Consider the following 25,682-nt stretch of genomic DNA (forward strand, 5'->3'; position numbering starts at 1 on the left):
AAACAATAAAACAGGGGGCCAGGACTATTTTGGCTTGGGCCTGAACTAGCACTAGCGCCCAACCACAGCACTTGGTTGGGGCATAAACTACAAAAAGGACAAAAGAAGGCCCAGGCCTATTCACTGGGCCTGGACCGGGCAGCAAAAAGCCAACCAGGCCTATACACCAGCGAGGCCTGAATAAGCAACAAGAAGTGCCAGGGCCTCACCCTGGCTCAAATCTTCCAGCCAACATCTGGCTGGGGTTCAGCCCCACACCAGTGGGCTGAAATGCAGCAGCTGTAAAACATCAAAAAGGGCTTATGGGTGCAGCCTGGACATGTAGTCTCAGCTATACCACCATGCTGAGACACTACAATCCCCAACACAGTGACTGCTAGGACCCAGTCTCCTGATCAGTCTCCATTAGGGAATGATACACTCATGGCATCATCCCAGTCAAGGCCTGCACAGCCAGTAGCTACCAGGACCCTGTTTCTCAGTTGCCTGCACTAGGAAGGGATGCACTCATGGCATCCTCCTGCTCAAGGCCTAAGTGGCCAAAACAGCCAGCAAAACACATAGCTGGGGTTCATCAACAGCTCTGCTGAACCCAAAAGAAGTTGCAACAGCAACTAAAACATGCCAGGCTCTCAGCCCTGGCCCAGAGCATGCCAGCAGACCTGCCAGGCTCCAACCTTAGCCAGTTTGCTGCAGGGATTGATGCCCTCCTGCATGGCAACATCCCACTCAAAACCCAAAAAAACAAAAGGGGAAAGGACAGGGAGAGAACAGAGGTCTCAAGCCCTGAGACAGACTTTCTCTCCCCCTATCTGAGGCCTTCCCTTCACAAAGCTTCAGTCTGCCTCATCAGTGAAAAGCCATGGGGGGAACCCCCTCCATAGGAAGCAGGCCCCTCTGGCTCCCAAATCAGCATTCAGGCTTCAGCAGCCTCAGGAGGAAGAAATAGAGAGAGGCCAGGTGGCCTCAACCTTAAATAACTTTTCTGACTTCATCCAGGGCCCCAGCCAACAAGCAGTCTCCTTAGAACATTGTTAAAGCAAACCGATAAATTCACAGAGGGTTGGCACTCCAGGGTTTGGCCAGTCACTCAACTGGTTTTACAGGTTCTGTTGAGGAATCTCAAGACAAAGGGTCTGGACACAATAGGGCAGTAGGGGGAGGTGGTCCTCACCAGTCCTATAAAAAACAAAATATACAGCGCCAACAAGATACACCAACAGAGTACTAGGTTAGACTGAGCTACAGTGAGGTGGGTTGGGAACTGACTCAGTGGCCAATCCCAACAAGCCTTGATTGATAGGATGGCCTCATCCTGGAAAGCTGTCTCCAATGGTATACCCCAAGGATCAGTGCTTGGGCTCATGATTTTTAATATCTTTGTTAATGACTTGGATGAGGGAGTAAAAAGTGCAATGATTAAGTTTGTGGATGATACCAAACTGTGGGGACAAGTGGGCCCATCAGAGGACAGGTCAAGGATTCAGGATGACCTAGACAGGCTGGTCCTATGGGCTAAATAAGACCAGATGAGGTTCAAGAGGGAAAAATGCTGGGCCCTTCATCTGGGTAGGAAGAACCCTTATCATATCTATATGATGGGTGGTAGTCCATTGGCTGGAACTGCATCCGAAAGGGACCTAGGGGTAACAATCGACCAGAAGATGAATATGAGCCACCAGTGTGACGAAGTCGCCAACAGAGCAAATAGAACTCTGGCATGCATCAGCAGATGCGTCGCCAACAGATCCAGAGAGGTGTTTCTCTCCCTCTATTTGGCATTGTTGAGATCACAGTTGGAGTACTGCGTCCAGTTCTGGGCACCACACTTCAAGAAGGATGTAGACAAGCTCAAAAGGGTGAAGAGAAGGGCCACCCACATGATCAAGGGCCTGGGGGACAGGCCCTTTGAGGAGAGACTTTGGGATCTGGGACTGTTCAGCCTGAGCAAAAGCAGGCTGAGAGGTGACTTGCTAGCCGCCTACAAATATGTCAAGGGAGAACACCAGGACCTACGTGAACAACTTTTTAGAAAAGCCCCCCAGGGAAGACATGGACCAATGAACACAAACTAGGCAAGGGAAAGTTTCGGCTGGAGATAAGAAAAAACTTCTTTTCTGTATGGGTAACTAGAATCTGAAACACTCTTTCAGCAGAGGTGGTACAGTCACCATCTCTGGCAGTCTTTAAGAGGGGGCTGGATAAATACTAGGGTTGTGAGAACCTTTGGTCCCTGATTCAATTTGGCGGAGATTCGGCTTGATTTGGTGGCCGAATCTCTGAATGCAAATCAAATCAGGAGACCCTTTAATCTCTCCAAATTGAATCGGAACCCTCTGAATTGATTCAGAGAGATTCGGTGATTTGGACATAGACACAGCTTTAAATATTTTTTCTACATACCTCAAGGTACCAGGCGGCTCATCAATGCTGCAATGGTGGGGCAGATGGAACATACTGCAGGAGCATGGGGGTGTCCCCAGTGCACTTGGTAGCAGACCCGGAAGCACTTCTGGTTCACTTCTGGGTCCACCAAGGAATGCACAGGGGGCCCCCCGTGCCTCCTCCCAGCTTGGCGACTGGTGCCTCCTGGGTTTCGGGGGACCCCCCCAGTGCAGTCCCCAAGTGGACCTGGAAGTGTACCAGAAGTCCTTGAAGTACTTGAAGCCAGTTCACTTCCGGGTTCACTGCCAAGCACATGGGGGGCCCCTCTGTGTTTCTGTAGGATGCTTCATCTGTCCCAGCATCGTAGCCTTCACGAGTCATGCCTGGTACCACGAGGTATGTAGAAAAAACACTTAAAGCTGTGTCTATGTCCCAATCCCTGATTCTCTGAATCAGCATCGAATCTTCAGATTCGGATTCAGCCGAATTGAATCAGGGACAGTGATCCAAATCAATGAATCTAATTACTGTCCCCGTTTCAGACCGAATCCGAATCAAATACAGCCCATTTCACACACACCTAATAAATACCTCGTTGAGTTTGTTTGAACCCAATTACTTCTTGCTCATGGCAGGGGACTGGACTTGATGATTTTATAGGTTCCTTCCAGTCTTTTTTTCTATGATTCTAAGATACACAGCAAAATAAAACCAGAGCACACTTGACCACACACAACACCAAGTGTGTGAGTGTTACAATTAAATTAAGTCAGTTGCACCTCCAGGCACCTAGTAACTCTGGGATGCTCTTTGGTAGCACTAGCTACATCTATTTCAGGGATTGACTCATACAAAAAGGAAATAAGTGGGCAAAGGAGAATTTATGATGCAGGGTAGAAGTGCCCAACATATTTCACAGTTTTGATGCTCAGAATAAGAAAGACTCAGTCATGACCACCCTAGAAAATTTAGCCTTAATTGACCTAGTTCACAATTTCTCTGGCTGACAAGTGAGGCAACAGGGGTGCAGGTGCCTGGAAGCCATGTACAGATGGGTAGATGTGTTTATCCTGCTTCATTTAACTTTATGCAAACCTAAAATGCACACCAATGCAACACTCTTTCCTGACATTTTGCAACAAAGAAGCTTTTTGAATTCTCACAAACCTGTATAAAGAATTCAGGCTGCTAGAATTTCAGTAATGCATACTCATGCAAAATGAATTGGTGAATGCTTTGCCAATAACTTCCATAAATTATTCTCACCCACTACTGCTTTTCAAAAGACAGCTTTCAACTTCTGCTTTGCGCTCTCTGTGGAATAGGAACCATACAAGTATTCTGTATCTACAAATTCCTCCTTCCTTTATTTGTAAAAATCTTTGGAGTGATGGAAGAGTCTTAATGAGACCAGATGGCAGAAACAAAATATACTGATGCAACACAAATGTCCAGGAGGAATCATGGATAATATATTCCTACTTTCTTTATGTTATTAATTATGCAGTTACATTCAGTAAAGAAGTCTGCATCTCTCCAAATATCCAGCCCTTCTTTCCTGCCTTCTTTACTGTTTACTGAGCTACTTGCTCATCTCCCATAAATCAGCAATTGGCACTCCCTGTCTTCCTGGCTATCTTAAAATCTGCAGACTCACCCTTCAGAGTATCACTAACTCCCATAAATAATAATGAAAAGCATAGAGGTGCTAGCTCTCCCCCACAATATTGCCATGGTGCTTGCTTTGCCTATTGCATTAACATTACATGGCTTGATTTCAGAGGAAAGTTTGTCAGCTTGGCCCTTCCCCCAACTGCTCTTTTACACCTCATGCTTTTTTCTTCCTTCCATTCCAAGTTATTTAAAAAAATACATTCAACTTCTTGCCTTATTTCTAGGTGTTCTTGTCCACATGACTTGCCTATTTATTTCTAGGTGTCCTTGTCCACGTGCCTCATTCTGTCCTCTGTTACAGGGAGACACTGTTTGATTTAACACAGAAGTATGATTGCAAGTCATTTAAATACACCTCACCCACAAATTTTGGCAAAGCGAGACTAATAAAATCCACCTGCTTTCCAGCAGGAACACAAAATCCCTCCAGTTTCTGGATTGCCAGGGAAATAAATAATTCAAGCACCTCTAGCATCTTCAACTGCAGCTTCTATAGCTATCATTCTGGGTGGAGTCTGTTTTTGTACCACAAAAAAATAAAAGTGACATCCCAGAGAGACAGACCCTTTTAAAGTTTGTTTCTATAAACAATGCTCAGCTATCAGCTTCTTCCCCTAGTTTCTAGAGACCATGCTATCCCTGTGGATAGAGTGGAGGTAGGGCAAGGATTTCTCCCTTCTTCAAGGGATATTTATTAAACCTTTTTTCCCCTTGCTGGTTTTTCATGTTATATACACTACCATATCCCATGTTAGCATGGATCTTCATGGCTGGCCCTTCATGGCTGCCCCTTTACTTTCATTGTAAATGATTTTCACATCTCTTTTACAAATCTTACAGGTGAAACTAAATAGAAATGCAGCTTTGAAATGGCGTTGAACATTTTTTTACAGAAATCTACGTACAATATTCCAATAAACATTTACATGGAATATTATTCCCGTCCTGTATCTGTCTGTGGAAGAAAAGAAAGGTGCTTATTTAATACGCTGGCATTTTCCTTTGGCAATAGGTTCTTAGCAGAGCAATGAAATGGAGAAAGTTGAGAGGTTCTCACAGAGTGAGCTGATTATCATTACAGCATTGTATTTAGAGCGCGGGGGAATAGTGAGTGGAAACATCATACCATTCCCCAGCCAGCAGTTCCTAAAATGAACTGGTTCACCTACCACATTCCTAAAATACTCATATTTGAAATACCATGTGCAAATTTCCTTTTTCTGTCACTCTGATATTAGATCTTAACAGGTTTAAACAGTTACAGACTCTGTGGTAAGCTGCCTGAGGAAACTTAAAATGTTTGATTTATAGATATTCTTTTCAAACATCTCCTGTCTTCACACCATTGGAAAGGAACAAAATGAAATAACCATTAATACTTACATCTCTGGTGTTACTCAGATCACACAAAAATGTTGTGTGTACTGAGCTATGTTCATAGATTCATAGATTCATAGATGTTAGGGTTGGAAGGGACCTCAATAGATCATCGAGTCCGACCCCCTGCATAGGCAGGAAAGAGTGCTGGGTCTAGATGACCCCAGCTAGATGCATATCCAACCTCCTCTTGAAGACCCCCAGGGTAGGGGAGAGCACCACCTCCCTTGGGAGCCCATTCCAGACCTTGGCCACTCGAACTGTGAAGAAGTTCTTCCTAATGTCCAATCTAAATCTGCTCTCTGTTAGCTTGTGGCCATTATTTCTTGTAACCCCCGGGGGCGCCTTGGTGAATAAAACCTCACCAGTTCCCTTCTGTGCCCCCTTGATGAACTTATAGGCAGCCACAAGGTCGCCATTCAACCTTCTCTTGCGGAGGCTGAAAAGGTCCAGGTTCTCTAGTCTCTCCTCGTAGGGCTTGGTCTGCAAGCCCTTAACCATACGAGTGGCCCTTCTCTGGACCATCTCCAGGTTATCCGCATCCCTCTTGAAGTGCGGCGCCTAGAATTGCACGCAGTACTCCAACTGCGGTCTGACCAGCGCCCAATAGACGGGAAGTATCACCTCCTTGGATCTATTTGTCATGCATCTGCTGATGCACGATAAAGTGCCCTTGGCTTTTCTGATGGCTTCGTCACACTGCCAACTCATGTTCATCTTGGAGTCCACTAGGATCTTGGACTCCAAGATCCCTTTCCACTTCCGTGCCACCCAGCAGGTCATTTCCTAGGCAGTAGGTGTGCTGGACATTTTTCCTCCCTAGATGCAGCACTTTGCATTTCTCCTTGTTGAACTGCATTCTTTTGTTTTCTGCCCACTCGTCCAACCTGTCCAGGTCTGCTTGCAGCTGTTCCCTGCCCTCCGGCATGTCCACTTCTCCCCATAGCTTTGTGTCATCCGCAAACTTGGACAGAGTACATTTCACTTCCTCATCCAAGTCGCTGATGAAGACATTGAAGAGTATCGGTCCAAGGACCGAGCCCTGCGGGACCCCACTGCCCACACCCTTCCAGGTCGAAACCAACCCATCCACCACGACTCTCTGGGTGCGACCCTCTAGCCAATTCACCACCCACTGGACTGTGTAGTCATCCAAGTTAACAGTTGATTCTTTAGTTTATTTAATTTTAGTCACAGTTCCTCTTACTTCTTGTCAAGATTATTGTTGAATATGAGCCAACATTGGCTTTGCTTCCTTTTCTAGGAAATATAAATCCAGAAAAACACAAAACATTCTGAATAGCTCTCTAGGAAGAAACAGCATTATTGAGAAAGTTATAATATGCATGGATGTATGCACCAAAAGAGCAGGAGATCTCAAAGAGGTAGGGGAATCTTGACCAGAAGTTGGAGGGTCTTTATCTGCTTATGAGGCAGCATCATGTCTTAGAAGTGCCTTGCTCCACAGCAGAACCATAGCTGGGCAATTCTGTGCTCTGGGCAACAGTGGTGGGGCTACACAGGGCAACAGCTGTTGCCATTGGGCTCCCAGTGGTGGGACCAGGCCAGCAGCACAGCAACCTGTATTTCTGCACAACCCTTTAAGTCAGTGCCTGGAGCAGGTGCCCCAGTTGTGTTCCACCCATCTCCCTTATACCCTACTGCTTATCCCTGGCCTTTTCCAAGTAGAGACTCTGCATACTCCTCCTCTACTGAGAAAGTCCATATTGCAGCATTTGGTTGCTCTGATGCTGAAGTCAGGCAAAATTCCTGAACCTGAATTGGGGAATTCCTTAACTTGAAGTCAGAATTGGAACCACTGGCTCAAAATGATCACTCCCACCTCTAATGAAAAGTCAGGGTGGGTAGAGGGTGGGAATTACCCCATCTGTCTGCAGCCTGTCTTTCAAGCTGCAGCCTCTGCATGGCAGAGAGCATGATTCGATTCTATGAATGGCTCCCTCTACTTTCAGCGTTCCCCATGACTGCAGGTCTGCAACACTCCGAACCAGCCCCGTATGTGTTTGTCTTTATGGAGGTAGTTTACAGGTTCTCCTCAGTCACTCAGGCTGTGAGGCAGAGTGCAAAAACTCAGCCTAGCAGAAAGGCAGCCAGCTAAGTGCCAAAGGACTGTACAGGGCCCATCTGTCTAGCCAAAGCAAGCAAGATCCCACCAACTAAAACTACTTTGGCAGCAGGTTTGACAAGCGTTAGTTACCACTGTGGCAGAAAGTCGATAGGAAGGTGCGCTTGGCTTCTTGAGCATTCTGCAATGCTACAGCGTGTACGTCCCTTATTCATCTGGCAGCGACTCCTATTTCTCTGGTGTGTTTTGGATGACCCTTCCACATCTCCATATTAGACACCCCACAGATTGAGAATCCCTGCTGTAGAAGCTAGGAATGGATGGTTTAGGAGCTTACCTCAAGACCCAGTTAGAAGTTGGTCTGAGAACCAAGAAGGTCTGATCCAGCACAGTAAGCATTAAGAACCTGCAGGGAAGAATACAGGCAGTCAGACAGATCCTCTAATGGACTTATGCGTTTATCTTGCTACCAAACAGAAGCTTTATGGCCTGGTTTTCAGCAATCCTGCCCACTCAAGGCAGTGATTTAATTGGGACTTTTGCATGGCACCTCCAAAAACCAAGTCATTGTTTCCATGATTTATGGTAGACAGATTAGAGAATTCCCTAGAAGTGGGGCTATTTAAAGCAATTCATGCTTCTGAGTATAGGGTAGTCTTTATTAAAGAGGGAGAAGTAGTTAATTAAGTCAAATTTATTGTCTCATAAATCTGTTAGGGCCATTTAGCTCATGGTTTTGATTTCTAGAGATAGCAATGGAACTATTTATTTGTCCTTAACCATGTGACTAATTATCCCTACCATAACAATAATAATCAGTATAAGCACACTACTCTTTCCTAATATAATTAAAATTAGGATAAATTAATCTAACATTAGTCCTTCCTTTATATTCTGACCTATCAGAAGGACTAAATCTGCAAGGGCTCTTTCAAAGATTTTTACCCGCTTGACTAACTTTTAGGAAGGCAGAAAATATTGACTTCTGTATCCAGAGGCAACCATAGCAGGGTACGGGGCCTGGGCCAAATCAGCCTGCGTGGGGCTTGGACACGGGGGCGGTGATGGGGATGGAGGGGGCGGTGTTGGGGATGGAGGGGGTGGCAACCAGCCTGGCTCTGCAGGGCCCCCCCAAAGCAAGGGGCCTGGGGTAGTCGCCCCAATTTGCCCCCCACCCCTTGGGATGGCCCTGCCTGTATCAGGCAAACAGATACTGTTCAGTGGCTGACATTGTACAGTTCTCCAGCTCTGAGTACATTCTTCCTCCTAAATTAGAGCTGTCCACTAGAAAATGAGGAAGTGTGAAATGAGGAAGGCTATTGGTGATGGGTGGTTTTCTAGGATGAGCAAGAGTTGAGTGTCTTGGTGTGAAGCACAGAATTTACTGAGCTTCTGTTTGTTAACAGCCATACAGACTCAGCTGAACTTGTGATTTATTGTCACACCATCAAGCAATGTGTCACATTTAATTTTTTATTTCTTCCTTTTTGTTTGCAGGCTGCTTTTGACTTCAAAATGGGATCCCTTTCTAAATCAGTTGCTGAATTTTGCCTTGATCTTTTCCATGAGGTAAATAAAATTGATCCTAAGAAAAACATCTTCTCACCTATGAGTATCTCAGCTGCCTTGGCCATGGTTTTCTTGGGGGCCAAAGGTAACACTGCAGCACAGATGGAAAAAGTAAGTAGTAGCATGCACTGAGAAACTTTTATATTCCTCTCACTTCTGTTTACATGACTATTAGAAATCATGTCACAATTGTATATGAGAATTTCACAGGAAGTTGCACTGGCTAAAGATTTAGCAAAATTATACTTGCTACATCATGATTTCTGTCACCTACCTATGGAGCTGGATTAATACCATAAGTCAAACTGAGTGGCATAGAACCAGGGCTGTTTACCACATTTATGCAAATCTAAGATGACCCTAAATTTAAGACAACCCCAGAATAATTAGATTCTATACATGGAAAATGTATAACTTTGTTTTAATTTTCCATGTATGGAATCTAATTATCAAAGGGTTGTCTTTAATTCATCCCTCCCTCTGCTGCAGGGAGGTAGGCAGTGGGTGGAGGGCAGGTGGCTTGGGGAGGTCAAGAAGCTTACCCCTTGCTTGTGCTTGCCCTTTCCCCAGCCTCTACTCCCCCGCCTCCCCCAGCCTCTGCACTGGCAGACTCCATCCTCGTTCTATCCTGGGGCACTGAACATGGAGGAAGAAAGAGGTCTCTAACTCTGAAAATTGACCCTTTAAATATTAGCATGGTTCAGAGAGGAAGGATGCATATTTGATGAGAACTTATGGACAAAGGCTGTCTGGCTTCCAAATGTGCTGAACGCTTTCCACGGAAATCAACAGAACCTACAGACTTCTCTGAAAAAACAGGCATCTTTCATTTCCATATTAAAATATAAATTCTGAATTTTAGGCCCCTCAGGTTTGAAAATGTAGGCAGATGATCAAATGAATCTCTTCAGAGTTGCCTATTTGTCAGTTGACTTTGCTCTCTTTCAGTTCTTCTGGGAGAGAAGGGTTGCTTGTTACAAGAGGAACTAAAACTTGGGGAAGGTTTCTGGGAAAATGAGTTTTTGGTTACATGTTACAAGCAGGCTCACTAGGGGTGGAAATCAGTGTTGCATTTCTTCTGGGAGGAAGCCTTTCCCCCGCCCGGATCCTACAAATTATAAGTCCATTGTATAGCTCAGGGGTTCCCAACCCCCAGGCTGTGCCTTGGTACTGGGCCGTGAAGGGTTGGCTGCCGGTTCGCGGGAGGGTTGGCTGCTGGACCGGAAGTCCGGAAGTGAACGGCATACTGCGGGCCAGCAGCCAACCCTTCTTTATACTCAGTATTTTATACTCAGTGTAAAAAAGGGTTGGCTGCTGGCCCGCAGTATGCTGGTCACTGCTGGTCTGCAGTTCGCTGGTCAGCAGTCACTTCCGGTCCACGGTTTGCCTGTCCACAGCATAAAAAGGTTGGGAACCCCTGGTCTACTTTTAAGTACCTGTCCCCAGAAAAATGGTGTGCATCTCTGTAAGTTAATAGCAGAGCATTCAAGTTAATTTCCGGTCTGTCAGGCTGTGGGCCCTCCTACTGGCAGAGAAGCAGCAATGTGGCTTGAAAAAACTGGGCAAAGGGCTGTGTCCATGAAAGGATCTAGGATTTTGAAAAGGGGGAGCAGATGGTGGCCTGCATTATCGCATATGAGGCAACACATATTTTTCTCCAGGTAAAAAGAAATTAGAAGCTTTACTAATATTTTAGGGCAGGGGTGGGCAAAATATGGTCCATGGGCCAGATCCAGCCCACCAGGCAATTTCATCTAGCCCACAGGCGCCCACCAATTAATTGTACCCTGCCCAGCCCGTACACTTCACTCCCACCCTCATACGTGGAAGGGCCCAGCCCAGCCAGCATGCACAGCTTCCAGGTAGGGCTGCTGCTGCCACTGATGCTGCTGCCAGGGGACCTGCTCAGCTTCCCACTGCAAAACTCCCATTGCCTTTAGGCAGTGGCAGACCGACCGGGGTGGGGTCAGGGGAGGCCATGGCCCCCGGGCATGGAGCTGGGGGGTGCCAACCAGGCCCTTCAGATTTCTTATCATGTGCGATGACTTTAAGTATTGCTATGAGAAGGATGGGGGTGGGGGGTGGCACAAATGCAAGCATTGGCCCCCGGGCGCCAGAGACCCATGGTATGCCGCTGCCTTCAGGAGCTTGAGTGGGCAGGGTGTTGGTGTGAGTGTGTGGGGTGTGAGGCAGGGTGGGGGAGTATGGGGTACCTCCTTACATTCCCCTCCCCCTCCATGGCGCATAGCCCCTGCTGCTGGCAGCAACAGCAGAAGCAGGCAGGAGCCCTCGGGGTGCTTGTGGCCTGCACAGGCGCTGCCGCCCAGTGGTGTGCGACTCCCACCAGTTCTGGGAGCTGCACATGGCAGCAAGGAGCAGAGCCCCTGCCACTTCCACTGGAGTCCTAGCAGCTGCACATGGCAGCAGAGAGTGGGGAAGGCAGGTGGCTCCATCACATGTGGCTTCCACCCAGTGACATGCAAATGGCAGGAGCTGCACATGCACTGCAGGGAGTCCCACCCAATAGAAATGGGCCAGCCTGGCTCCAGTCCTTGCCATGCAGCTCCCAGAACTGGCTGGAGCTACACACCACTGGGCAGCAGCACCTGTGTGGGCCACGAGCACCCCAACGGCCCCTTCCTGCTGCTGCAGCCACCAGCAGCAGGGGCTGTGTGCCATGGGGGATAGTGTGTGGTGGTCCCCACCCCCCATGTTTCTTCACACCCCACACAGCCGCACACTGCCCCCATAACTCCCACATAAACACCCCCTCTGCAGTATACCCTATATCTTCCTGACCCACAGCGACACCCCCTTACAAATGCCACACACAACCACCCACCCACTCACCCACCCCACCATAAACACACACACTTCACCACACACAATATACAAGAGTAAGACTTTATATTGGAGCTATTATGCAATCATCTCTATATACACTATGTAACACAAATCATGACAAAAATATTTTTTTGAAGTAAAGTTAAAATATCTTACAGTAGATGCTTGACTTTTAGTATAAGATTTGGTTTTTTTCTGGTTCCAACATGGCAACCCCCCCACTCCCTTCCCAAAAGGAGTACTTCCGGGGGCAAGGAGACGGATTTCAGGTAGGAAAGGTTAGTGGTTAGGGGTAGGACTTTTGGTCCCAAGATAACAACCTGGGCCAGTCACCTGTCAACGGGTGGGATTGCCTTTGCAGCCCTCGAGAGCTCACCAAAACGCATTAGGCGGCCCTCCAGCTGAAATAATTGCCTACCCCTGTGCTAGGGGCTAAGGGCTACGTTATTTAATTTAAGATAAAGGAAAAACAAATATAACTTTATTAGAATGTGTATTAATTTCCTATAGCCTATGTTATGTATAAAAACACTACAAACTAGGTAACAATAAATTAAAACATGTTGTTTCTTTAGTCCTGTAGTCATTAGAATTGACTCATTCAGAGTCATAGAACAAAACTAAGACTTCTTTAGCATCTTGACAATTCATCCAATGCTTCTCTGAAAGTTATTTCTACACCTGAACTGATGTTCACCAGAGTTAATGTTTCCACCCATGAGTTGATGTTTTTAGCTAGAGTTCAAAACAACCTTCTGGGGTGTGAAATAGGAGCTACTAGCAGAATCTCAGAAGAAAGAATTATTTGATTAGTGGAACATCAAGCTTATTTAAAAAAAAAAGAAAAGAAGGTCATTAAGGAGCTTAGAAAGAATCAGATTGCAATAAGCCATGAACTCAAGGGCTTCCCTTTGCTACATGAATCAGTGCTGCTACCACTGTCAGCCAGTTGCTTTTAAACTTTGGGTGGACTGGGAATCAAAGAGGGGTGCAGCTACGTTACTGCACTGCCCCTAAATCTGTCTTAGCTGTGACACTCCTCTCTTGGCCCAAGTTTTGACAAACATCAATAAGGACTGAGTCAAATGAGACATCTATTTATACTCTGTGAATAATGCCTCATGCGTCAGAGATTTAATAGCATCTCTTCTGTTGCACCAATTCAACTAATAAGACTACACAGTTGGTCAAATAAAAGATAAGCACCCACATAATCGTTGCCTCTCATATATTTTCTGGACCATCATGGTTACAACATCACTCCAACATTACCCTTTCCATGTAATCTATGTATGCCACATGTAACCCTTTGATAAAACTACAATTTCAAATGCAGGTGCTTCTCTTCAACAGAGCTTCAGGAAGTCAAGAGCCTATGGCTAGGCCTTCTTCTGAATGTGGGGCTGAAGGAACTGAGCTGGAACATCACAGTGAAAGTGAGTATCAGCCATACTCTTCCCTCCCAAAGGTATGTCTCCAGAACAGGCTACAGTAATATGTTCATAAGTGTATGGGTACTGCAGCCTGGGCACTTGAGACATTTAGGCAAGGTACAGACAAAGAAAAAGCCCGAGGCAGAATCGATCTAAGTTGCACAGTTTTCTGTAAGCAGCATAGTTTATATTGGTAGCAAACATAACACATATTTGCCCTTTGGTGGAGGGGGGAGCAAATCTTAGACTGGGTTCTGTCATTTTTAAACCAGTCTGTGTGTGCCAAACTTCTGTTCTGTTACAGATATAGACCAGTTTGTGATCACTTATACTGGTAACAGTGTAATATCTATACCTGGCCCCAATGTTCACATTAAATCACCGGCTGCACAATTTACACACAGATGTACTTCCTGTACTCTCAGGCATTAGACTAAGTGGTATAAGGAGACAGGCCCTAACATCGTTACTGGCAAGAGAGGCAAGAGATGACAAAAATCAGCAGCTCCATCAAATGTTAACTGAAGACCCAAACAGATGGAGACCTCAGAGGCTTACAAGTCATAAACCATTTGTATGTGAAGGCCACAAGCTCCTGGAAGAGCTTGGGGATGCTGAACCTATGGGCAGCGATGGAGTGGGCTAACCACTGGGAAAGGTCAGCCCCATTCTTACAGCATTTATATCTACAGCAAAAGAGTTCCCCATTTGGCACAACTTTGACAGAGAAGCATGAATTAAGCTGAATGGACTGAGATCCACATATGGATGCTTCAGAACAACACTTTACAAGATGAACATCTTGATCAACCCTCTGTGTGAATGCAGTGCTGCAAAAACAGCATAGCACTTAACCAAAAGCTACAGTCTTTACAAACGCCCAGACAGGGTAAATGGAATCCACATATTGAGTGATAATACCAGAGAGTGGCTCATAGATTTGGAAGTTGATATCTGATGTCATAAAAAAGAAGATGGTCACATTCAGTAGGCCAGGCTATAGTTTTAGAAAATGCCTGTCATGGAGGTTACTGTTATTGCCTGAAGCCCTATCCTGCAAAACTCCCATTGCCTTCAGGAGATGTAGGATCAGGTCCTAACACACATTTAGATTCAAGTTTAGATAGTCCCATAGCAGTATAACAAAAATCAGCACTAGCTTAATTTCATCACCGATACTAAATAAACTTTCTTCTTATCTTGTTTGAAGCCTTCTCCTTCACGGTGCAGGATCTGAATCTGAGGGATTCACAGAGAGTACCTCATACTCTTCTCCGAGCTGAAAAAGCTAGACACAAGCTATGTTTTGAGTCTGGCTAACACTCTATTTCTCCAGATAGATTTTCCTTTTCAAACGGTGAGTTGCATCTAGGTGGTAGCTATGAGATTCTGATCTCAAGCTTACCCTTATTCCATAGGTTCAGTGTCAGCAACTGTTATGATTTTATTGAAGATTTCATGATATTTGGTGTGTTTCTGGAGTCACGTGGTTAGGTGAGAAAAGGTAAAAATGTAAGTTTGAGGTGTTAGGGCTGCAGAGGGGAAAAAAACCCCAAAATGTGAAAGTATGGCCCAAGTGCACCATTCAGACTCAGAAATAAAGAGGAAAAGAAAAAGAAACCAAGATTCTTAATGTTTTTTCCTTTTTCAATGATCCATTTATGCTTGTATGGCCATTGGATACCTATGTCCCACTTCAGCATCTGAATGTCTTCCCCTTCAATGTCAGAAGATGTTTTCCTTTTGGGAAAAAAGTCTGCACTGTGTTCAAAGATATGACTGCAGCTAGTTTAAACACACATAGACTAGCTAGGTAGCAATAGTAGTATAGCAATGGCATGGGTGGATTCAGGATTTTATAAGAGGGGATACAGGAGCAGCAACCTGTGATACAGGCATGGATGTACACCCTCTCCAAGCCTTCTCCCTTTACAGAGATAGGCAGACCATGCCACAAGAGCAGCTGCCAGAGGCTTTAAGTCCCCGAATCAAGTAGAAATTCTTCCCTTCCTGCTCAGAATCCACTTGCTTCCTCCTCTTCCCCAACACACTGCTGCTGCTGTCCCCAGCTGAGCCAGGGTGGGGGAAGCTCCAGAGCCACTCCTGACTTGCTCCAGCCAGGCTGTGCAGGGGGCCAGGCCCAGCTGGGAACAGTGGCAGTGGCAACAGTTAGGGATGGGGGCCGGTTCTTTTGCAAGCCTGCCTCCAGGCTGTCAGGGTACACCCAGGAAGATTGGGTGGGAGGGTGTGTGTGGTGGGAAGGAACCCCAACCACACTCCTGTCGTCCCTGACTGAGCTTGGCCTCAGTGCAGACCAGGCAGAGTGGGGCAGGAGTGGCTTTTGAGCTCCTCCAGCCCCCGGGTCAGTGCAGGACAGTGGCTGCAGTGCATGGGAGAAGGGAGAATGGGAGGGGAGAGAAAGGGAGGTGATGTTGAGAACAGAGGGGAAGAGAAAGTAAGGAATTCTTACCTGCTTCAGGAATTTAAAGAAAGTCCCTGGCTCTAGCTCCTGTGGCAGTGGTCTGAAAGGGGAGGTGAGACTGTGCCACTGCACCCCCTCTGGATCTGCCCCTGAGCATGGCAACAAAGAACTCCATGCGAATAACCACCTGAGTATTTACCCAACTGCTCAAGTCGGATCGGCAGCCTGCAATGAGGTTTTAGAACACAATTAGATGAGTTAGTTGAGTTAGCTTAGGTATGCCTACCTAAAATGCAGGCACACCTTGACTGCAATGTTGATATATTGCTTGTCTTTCTGCTGATTGTTTGGATTCCAGCCCATAAACAACAACATTTGTATATATAACTGCTCTAGTTCTTAGTCTACTTATATTTTATGGAAGTAGTATTCCACAGTTAGGACACTATTGTAGAGCTTTATGATTATAAAACAGTAATCAGCTTCTGAATAAATGGCTAATTCTTGATGCTGTCAATAAAAGATCTTCCTTCCTTCTAAAATTCATCTCTGAACAGATGGTAATCAAAGGCAAAGGTCCACAGGAGCCTAACAGCCCATTGGGCTAGCATGGGTAAGACATCCCCGTTTCTATAAGCAATGGCACACCAATGAGTGATACAGTTAGCATAACATCAAGTACTTTAGATTTCCCTGTCACTTACAGCCAGCTCTACTAGAGATTGCCTTTGGCATGAATCTAAAACAAGTTCAAACTCTTGTCTCTGGACCTGGAACACCCTTAACTGCTTTGTCACTATATCCCAACAAATTGATAGTGATAGCATAGGGGTTGTTCTCTTTCTTTTCTTTCTCCTTCTCTTTCTTCCCCCTAAATTGGCTTGAGTCAGTCCATTTCTTTTGGAGTAACTGGATCATGGGTTTAATTTACAGAACTACATTGACTGCACTAAGGAACTCTATGGAGCAATACCGCAAACAGCCGACTTCAAGAATGCCACTGAAGCAGCCAGGCAGAAGATTAACTCCTGGGTTGAAAGCCAGACACAAGGTAAAGCAGAAAAAGCAGAGGGCAAGTAGTGAAAAAGCCAATGACTATTTCAACAAAACCAGGTGATGAAAACTAAAGGTTTTCCATCATTCACTGTGTATTTGGTCTCTGTGGGCCTCTAGTTTTAAAGGATTATTTTATTACATCCATACTTTTTAAACATTTAGCTGTAGCAGAACTTTAGCTAAGTTTAAAATTGAAAGCATCTGTTTGCCTTTATTTTCTCTTTTTTCATATTCCGGGCTTCACTTCTTCATTAATGGCAGAGATATCACCCAGAAAGATTGGGTCAAGCCTGATCTGCCAGGCTGGCTTACTTGCATAAATGACTAACACTTACCTATGCCTGGAGACCAACAGAAGGAACCAAGGGCCTGAAGCTATGTGTCTTACTGCAAGGTAGAACAAACTTGGAAAAAATGGAAGACAGGCAAAGAATCAGATCCTACAGACCAATGCCAAGGGTGAAGAGAGCTAGAGTCAGAATCAGATTTTATTTCATAGTTATGTACATAAGTGGACTTAGGTACAGTGTGCCTCCGGCGCCTGGGAGCTAATGCTTGTATTTGCATCCCCCTTTGCTCTGCCCCGCCCCCTGCCTTCTTGTAGCAATACTTAGTCATGCCATATGATAAGAACTCTGAAGGCTCTGGCTGGTGCCCCTCCAGGCCGGTGCCCAGGGGCCATGTCCCCCTTCTGCCCCCCACCCCGTCAGTCCGTCACTGCTTAGGTGCTTACTTGTGATCCTATTCCACCCTGCTTGAGTCCTTGAAAAACAGTTAATGTAAAAGTTGTCTGGGGCCTCCTCCTTTTCTTTGTTTTTGTGATTGTGCATCAAGGGTCAGATGACAGTGTGTTACAAAAGTAGATGCATTCATTTTTTTTTTCAGGACCTGAATGGAATAGAATCACTCTTAGGTACCTAAGCCCACCTAGATGACTAGTAGGTGGACTAGGAGCCATAATCTAGTGTCCTGCCAGGGGGTTCCACTGTTACTCATAATTTACACATTCCTTTCCCTTGCTGTCTCAGTTAAAGGAAGTAGTTGTTTACTTGTTTGTACAAAATACCTGGCAGTTTCCTTTACCTAAGTTGTAATACCACTTAACTGAAGATAAGCAGTTGTGGAAACTCTGCAGTAAAATGCAAAAAAGGATGTCTTGGGGCACTGATAAAGGGGTACAGAACTTTTTCTGTCTAGGTCACAGTTAGCCCTGCACTCAGCTGCGTAGTGAATAGAAGATCATAGCTAATGATGATTCCCCAGGAAGCTATGCGAAGAGAGTTGTTAGCCAGAGTTTGGTTCTTTGTTGTAGGGGATTGCAATTCAAAAGCCACCTCACACTGTAGTGGAAACAACCCTATGGTTTTACACAGAGCCAGCCACAAGGCCTGTACACCAATTAACTCCTGCTTCAGCCTTCAGAAAGGAAGCAAAGTCCCTACTTATGCCTTATAACCAACTACTTTTCTGCCCACATTTGGCTAGAAAAGGGAAGCTTAAATAGCTGTCAGGTGTCTGGGCGATTTTCATTTTGTAAGTTGCCAAGAATGTAAAGTTCAGTGAATCCCTTCCAGATCAGATTGTAGCCGTGTAAATATGGTTCTAGTGTAGCTCTCTTTCTAGTTTCTCTTTTTTAGATAAGGAGTGCTTCAGTTAGAGCCAAGCAGTAGATTTCCTCAAAATTAAATTTACAATGCAAAGAAGAAATAAATTAAGGGTGATTGAGAGTCAGTCTTTAATAATCATTTACATTTCTTTTATGTTCTTTGAATGTGTTCCTTTAGGCAAAATCAAGGAACTCTTTATCCCTGGTATCATTATGACAATAACTGTATCGGTGCTGGTAAATGCAATTTACTTCAAAGCAAATTGGAACTACAAGTTTGACAAAACTAAAACAGTGAAAAGAGGCTTTAGGCTGAACCAGGTATTGTAGCAATATATACTTCCTATAGTATTGGAAGATCAGTATATGTGAATGGCTGACAAAACACACAAAAATATAGTCTACACATAGAAGCTGCTTGTTGAACTGTTCCCTAGGACACAGGAAATGGGGAAAAATTGTTTGAGTGAATTTCCCCACAAATTTCTCTGAACAAATCAAGGTGGTATTGACATGTCAACTGTTAAAACGAATAACTCAATTTTTATAGGCAACTAACTTGAAAGAGCGCATAAATGGTTACAAACCCACATCCCAAGGAAAGAGGAAATATAAATAATTGTTACTTTGAGTTCAGGCTTTATGGCAAAACTACAGATATGGCAGGTTCCTATTTGGAAAGACTCATGATCTAATCCAGAGGCAAATGGATGCAGTTGCATAACTGGGAGGCTGACTTTATATCTTTTTCAGCAATTAGCAACTTTGGGCACTGATAGAAGTGATAGTTATCACATGATTGGCCCCCTGAAAGCACTCTACAGGCATGCCCTGACTCTGCACAGCTGCAGAATGCTTTAAAAGAGCCTGATTGCATGACAAATTAACCCTCATTTAATGAGGGTTCAGATGAAGGCACTCCAAAGCAGAGCAGCTTCATTAATTTGTTTCTCCCTGCATGTGGGCAGGGCTGGGCTACATCAGTCCAGCCCCACTCCTGGTGCTGTTGAGGAGCTCCAATCCCCTCACCCCACCAAGTGCAAGCTGAACAAACCCCAGATCAGAGCTCCCTCCCCTGCCTTCTCCCCACTCTCATTTTGAAGACAGCATTGGAGCTTTGGGGGTGGGGACATGGGGTTAGGGGAGAGAGGCTGCAGACATGTAGTCTCTCTCCACTGAATCAGCTCCAAACTGGAGCTCAATTTCTCCTCCCTCCTCCCCACAACCAAACAGTGAACATCTGTTGGGTCAGGGTGTTCGCTATAACTCATGGCGCTTCCTGTAAAGCACCATGAGTTACAGCAGGGAGCTGCATGTCTGTCAGTGCCCTTAGTTTCAGTCTAAGCCATTCCAGCTTTCCTGTGTGAAGTCCCTAAAGAAGGTGTGGCACAAATGGAAGTTCAAATAAAACCTCTCCCTTGCCATCTGTAGCAACTTGTACCTTCTCCTTGCTCCAGTCCAATCAGCCCTTCTCCCCAGGTGTTCCTGTCTGTTTTGCCTCCTACATCTTCATCTTATTCAGTGTGCAAGTCTCTGAAGAGAAGGAGAGTCCAGCAGCCAGGACATGTGGTTTTGCTGGACCTCCTAGTATGCTATATTCTTAGTTTGGACTTTCTTTTAGATATCCCTTTTATTTTTGTTGCCTATCTCTACCGGACTTTTTCCTACCTAGTAAGTCCACTAGTTGTCCTTTTCCAGGCCAGCCCCTTCTTTTTCAAACTCCTGAATCCTTCTGAACAGGCCCAGCACTAAGCTGGCCTTTTGTGCCTCCTGTTAGGCCTCTCTCAGTTCTCTCCAGGCTCACCCATGTCATAGCCTGAGGTTTCTTCCCCTCCTCCAGCAGTTCTCGCCTGCTGCCTGATCAGAACCCTTCTGACCCTACACTGTTGGGGCCCTTCCTTTATATTTCCTTCCACACCTATAGGCTGGGGAATACCCTTCTTGTCAACATGGTGGCAGAAAGGGATCTCAGAGTCATTGTTGACTCCAGGATGAACATGAGCCGCCAATGCGAGGAAGGTGTCACTAAGGCTAACCAGACCTTGTCATGTATCTACAGATGCATCACATGCAGGTCCAGGGAGGTGATTCTTCCCCTCTATGCGGTATTGGTCAGGCCACAGTTGGAGTAGTGCATCCATTCTGGATGCAGCACTTCAAGAGGGATGTGGCTAGCATTGAGAGGGTCCAGAGGAGGGCCACTTGCATGGTCCAGGGTCAGTGGGGCAGGCCCTACAAGAGACACTAAAGGGCTGGAACCTATTTAGCCTCCACAAGAGAAGGCTGAGAGGGGATCTGGTGGCTGTTTACAAACTCACCGGGGGGGACCAGCAAGAACTGGGGGAGGCTCTGTTCCCCTGGGCACCACCCAGGGTTACTAGGCATAACGGCCACAAATTGTTAGAGAGAAGTTTCAGGCTGACCATCAGGAGACATTACTTTACAGTTATGGCTGCCAGGCTCTGGAATGGGCTCCCAAGTGGTGTGGTGCTTTCTCCTACCTTGGGGGTCATCAAGAGGAGGCTGGACAGATATTTGGCTGGGGTGATATGACCCCAGCACCTGTTCCTGCCCGGGACAGCAGGTCGGACCTGATGATCTGTTTAGATCCCTTCTGACCCTAAGCATTATGATAGTATGATTTCTCTAAGGAGCAAGGCCTCCAGCCTGTCAATTTTCCTTGAAGGGCTCTGCCCCCTTTCCCCTGTAATGGGGATTAAAAGGGCCCTGTTATACTATCCCTTCCCTTCTACAAATATGTTAAGAGCAAAGCGTGCTCCCTGCCCAGCTTTTCTCAAAAGAGCAGATAAAGATACCTACCCTCAGGAGAAGATTCTGGGCTCTAGATGCCCAGTGGATAGAGGCACCTATCTACATTCCTGAATAAGGCAGAGAGGTAGGAATTCAGAAACATCTCGGTCTTCTTGTTGGATAGCTCTAGGTAGCTTCCCTTTTGCCATGCCTCATTTTTTCACATACTCTGTATAGGAAGTCTAGACATCATCACAGGGGCACAGAAGGGAATTGGTGAGGTTTTATTCACCAAGGCGCCCCCGGGGGTTACAAGAAATAATGGCCACAAGCTAGCAGAGAGCAGATTTAGACTGGACATTAGGAAGAACTTCTTCACAGTTCGAGTGGCCAAGGTCTGGAACGGGCTCCCAAGAGAGGTGGTGCTCTCCCCTACCCTGGGGGTCTTCAAGATGAGGTTGGATATGCATCTAGCTGGGGTCATCTAGACCCAGCACTCTTTCCTGCCTATGCAGGGGGTTGGACTCGATGATCTGTTGAGGTCCCTTCCGACCCTAACATCTATGAATCTATGAATCTTACCCAGGCATTGCAACACTGAATTTGTAGGTACCCAAGTCCTTTATTAGCCATAAGTGCCTATATAACTTTTGCAAATGAGACTAAGCACCTTAAGTGTGCTTTTTGCAAATTTCTCAGTGGGTTAACATTAGTGAACTGGATGCCTTATTTAAAGTGCATCCACCTTTCCTCTCAGTGTGGCAGGGCACCAATTGGTGCCTGCCACTCTAAGGCTTGAGAGCAGGCAGCAGGAAAGCCTGCACGTGTGAGCTAGTGCTGATGAGGCAGTCCCATGACTGCAGGAGAGCTCTGGGATAAGAGGAGAGGACTGAGTTGCCTCCATTTTCAATCCAGGCTCTCAGGACTGAGGGAGCAGAGTGCTGCTGGCAGCTGGAATAACCACATCCGGCCGAGCTGCTGCTTGGAACATTTTGGAGGTAAGGGCAGGAGCTATGGAGATGGCAGGAAGCTCCTGGTCCTGGGTATGATGTAAAACTGCAACCTGCTGAGGAAGGATGGCTTGGTGAGACTGCCCGTGGTGGGGCAATTCCCCAGAAAGGCCAGGTCATTTGCCTCCCCAGTGAAAGGCAGATAGGGGTGCCTTATAATCCCAGTCCCCACTATTTTGTGGGTAATTATGAGCGGGGAGAGACAGTGGGAGGGCCAAGCATGCCTGGAGAGAGGCATCTGAGCCCCGCAGGGGTGTAAGACTCTGGAGGCCTCAGAGTGGAAGCAGTGGAAGGGAGCAGCCCCAGTGAGTGGGATAGAAGTTGTGTGTAGCCAACCCAGAGTAGGATGCGCCATTGTGGCCTGAAGGCCTGGGTGTTGGTGGGTACAGAGTAGGGTTGCATAGGGTGACCTGAAGGGCTGAGTAGGGTTGCAGGAGAAGCCTGAAGGGCAGGACATGGGCCAACCCCCATGTGAGGGTCAACAGGAGTAAGTTGCCCAACGAGGGGTTAGAGGCTGAGCTCTACCCAGGGCAGGACATAAGGTCAGTGCCTCGTAGAATAGGGATCGCTTGAGTGACCCGAAAGTGCTGCCTGTGCACTGGCCAGTGTGGGAGTAGGTAAGCCTGATGGCCCAGGGGCGTTGCTTAGGAGGAGCAGGGCGAGTTGAGAGTGGCCCAGTGAGGAGCAGTATGTAGGGGGCCCTGTGAGACGGGGCGGAGTGAACGAGGTCTTGTGAGCAGGGCGGAGCACGTGAATAGCATGTGAGAGGCCCCGCAAGGGGCCGAGTTGGCTCAGCCTCGGGCCGGAGTTATGATGCATCTGCGAGGCATGGGACACCGTGTAGGAGTGGTATGGAACCGTGTACAATGCCCCCTGGCCTCAGGGCATTCAAATGAGCAGCCTCCCACATTTTACACCAGTTTATAAAACAGGAAGTCGTGGCAGATCAGATTGGGTGGACTGTCCCATATAGACAAGCGGGTGGGCCCGTGTTGAGACCTGGCCTTAAGCAGGCCCCCTGTCAGACTCAGTTACAGGATTATAAATCTGGGGGTAACTCCAAAAAAGATCAATGTAGCTACCCTGGAATTACATCAGGGCAAATTAAAGCAAAGTACGGCCTTTGCACTGGAACAAATCAGCCTGATTCTTGTAATATGACTCTGCCTTTTACCAGTTCAATACTGACTATCCTGCCTAGCGTTAGGGTTCACAAAACGCAAACTGGCCCTTGGCCCTTAGGAATCAAAGTCCATAGCATTAACATACTACATTGTCTTGCTTTGTCCAGTATGCATTACCCTCTGCTAGTCAAATAATAATAATTCCACCTTAAGCAGTATCTCTGACAGCTAAGATGCCATGATGTACACTTTCTCATTAACAAGATAAATATGATTTGTGAAATATTTAATCAATGACAGATAATCATCCTGCAAATGTGAAAGAGATAAATATAGAACACTGACATTGTATCATATGCTGACATACAGGAAGACGGTATCTATTAATTGTGCATGTATATGTGTGTGTGTGTGTGTGTGTGTGTGTGTGTGTGTGTATTTTTTTACCTATAATTTTCTTTTAACTAGAATGACAAAAAATTTGTGCAGCTGATGTATCAGCAAGGCAGATTTAAAATGGCCCACGTACAAGAGATCAACGCTCAAATTCTTGAACTCCCTTATAATAAAAAATCACTGAGTATGATCATACTGCTACCAGATGACATCACCGATAGAGATAATGGCCTGAAAAAGGTAAAGACATTATCCAGTGGAATAATACATAAGTGCCTGGACCCTGCCTTTCATTTCTATCTGAATTCAACTTGGATGAAGAGCTAACATTTTAATAATCTCTCATTCCTCTATAGTTTATTTTGATCTCTCTTTTTTGTTCCTGTAGATTGAAAGGACAATGACTGCTGAGAAATTAACGCTTTGGACCTCCTCAGAAAGCCTGATGGAGAGAAAAATGGAGGTGTATCTTCCAAGGTTCAAACTTGAGGACATGTTTAATCTCAAATCATCTTTAAAAGAAATGGGGATGACTGATGACTTTGCTGAGTTAAAAGCTGATCTTTCTGCAATATCAGGAACCAACTCTCTATATATGTCAGAGGCTGTTCACAAGACCTATGTGGAGGTTTATGAGGAGGGCACTGAGGCAGCAGCAGCAGCCACAGGAGCAGTCATTAACCAAAGATCCTTGCCATCTAGTGAACTATTTATGGCTGATCACCCTTTCTTCTTCTTTATCCGGCACAATCCCATCAATACCATACTCTTCTTTGACAAACTGTGCTCTCCTTAAAATCAAAGTACATCTTTTGTTTTTTACTACAGCCAGGGACAGATGGAACAATATTGAACTGCAGCCTGACATGAAATATTAAGGGAAAAGTTTATTTTCTCAATACTTTTCTAATCCTTTGACATTCAAACTAGAAATGATGATGATAGCTCCTTCAATCCCTTTCATAGGGGCCATAGACTTAGGGTCCATTCTGCTTCCACATCCCAGAATTCCTCCTGTAATGTAATGTAGGCCAGCAGTTCACAAATGTTAAGAGCTCTCTGAAAGTCAAAAAAGGTACATGGTATACCACCCAAATGCTTATATTCACTACATTTGTAGCTAAGTCTTACTACTTTGGTCAGGGGCAGATCCAGGATTTCCCAAAGCAGGGTTCAGAATCAGTACCCCACACTGCAGGGGTATCTGTAGTCCCCTGCTCCCAACCTCCTCCTCTCCTCCGGTGCCAGTGCTGCAGAAACCTCTGGAGTCTTTTTTGAAGTCCCTAAAGCAAATGAAAATTCCCCTCTCTCTTACCCTTCATGCTCAGAGGCACATCCCCTCCCTTTCCCTTCCTCCCAGGGGTGTGCAAAGTGTGCCTTATTTGATTTGGATTCAGCCCAAATCAGGGACAGTGATTTGATTCGTTGATTTGGATCACTGTCCCTGATTCGATTCAGCCGAATCCAAATCTGAAGATTTGATGCTGATTTGGAGAATCAGCACTTCAGACATAGACACAGCTTTACATGTTTTTTTCTACATACCTCAGGGTACTATGAGCAGCTTGTGAACGCTGCAATGCTGGGGTGGATGAAGCATCCCACAAGAGCGTGGGGGCCTTTCATGTGCTCAGTGGAGTACTTCTGGTCCATTTCCGGGTCTGCCAGCGGGCATGCGGGGGGGCACACCCGCGCCCCCCTGGCTCAGCAATCAGCCACAGGGGGACGCCAGGTGCCCCCCCAGATCCAGGAGGCACCAGTTGCCAAGCCAGGTGCCCCCCAGTGCACTCCCCGGCGGACCCAGAAGTGCTTCTGGTCCACTTCCCAGCGTGCTGCCGAGCTTGCTGGGGAACCCCCTCACACTCCTGTGGGACGTTCCATGTGCCCCAGCTTTGCCGCATTCATGAGCCGCCTGCTACCTAGAGGTATGTAGAAAAAACATTTAAAGC

At 46.1% G+C, this 25,682-nt stretch overlaps 1 protein-coding gene across 1 annotated transcript; it reads left to right on the plus strand.

Moving 5' to 3' along the window:
* The first annotated feature begins 2,764 nt into the window (after nucleotides 1-2,764).
* LOC102576033 (leukocyte elastase inhibitor) lies at nucleotides 2,765-25,034 on the plus strand. Its single transcript, XM_059723522.1, has 8 exons — nucleotides 2,765-2,781; nucleotides 6,701-6,821; nucleotides 9,020-9,202; nucleotides 13,272-13,403; nucleotides 16,724-16,841; nucleotides 18,631-18,773; nucleotides 23,806-23,973; nucleotides 24,122-25,034. Exons 1-8 carry the CDS (start codon nucleotides 2,765-2,767, stop codon nucleotides 24,527-24,529), a joined length of 1,290 nt encoding a protein of 429 aa, XP_059579505.1. The 3' UTR covers nucleotides 24,530-25,034.
* The last annotated feature ends 648 nt before the right edge of the window (nucleotides 25,035-25,682 follow it).

Source organism: Alligator mississippiensis, chromosome 3 (genome assembly GCF_030867095.1).
Source record: "Alligator mississippiensis isolate rAllMis1 chromosome 3, rAllMis1, whole genome shotgun sequence".
NCBI lineage: Eukaryota > Metazoa > Chordata > Crocodylia > Alligatoridae > Alligator > Alligator mississippiensis.

Excerpts from the sequence above, each read along its gene's own strand:
- LOC102576033 (XM_059723522.1), top strand. Across the intron at positions 16,842-18,630 it reads GGTTGAAAGCCAGACACAAG|GCAAAATCAAGGAACTCTTT; the intron begins GTAAAGCAGAAA and ends GTGTTCCTTTAG. Across the intron at positions 18,774-23,805 it reads GAGGCTTTAGGCTGAACCAG|AATGACAAAAAATTTGTGCA; the intron begins GTATTGTAGCAA and ends TCTTTTAACTAG.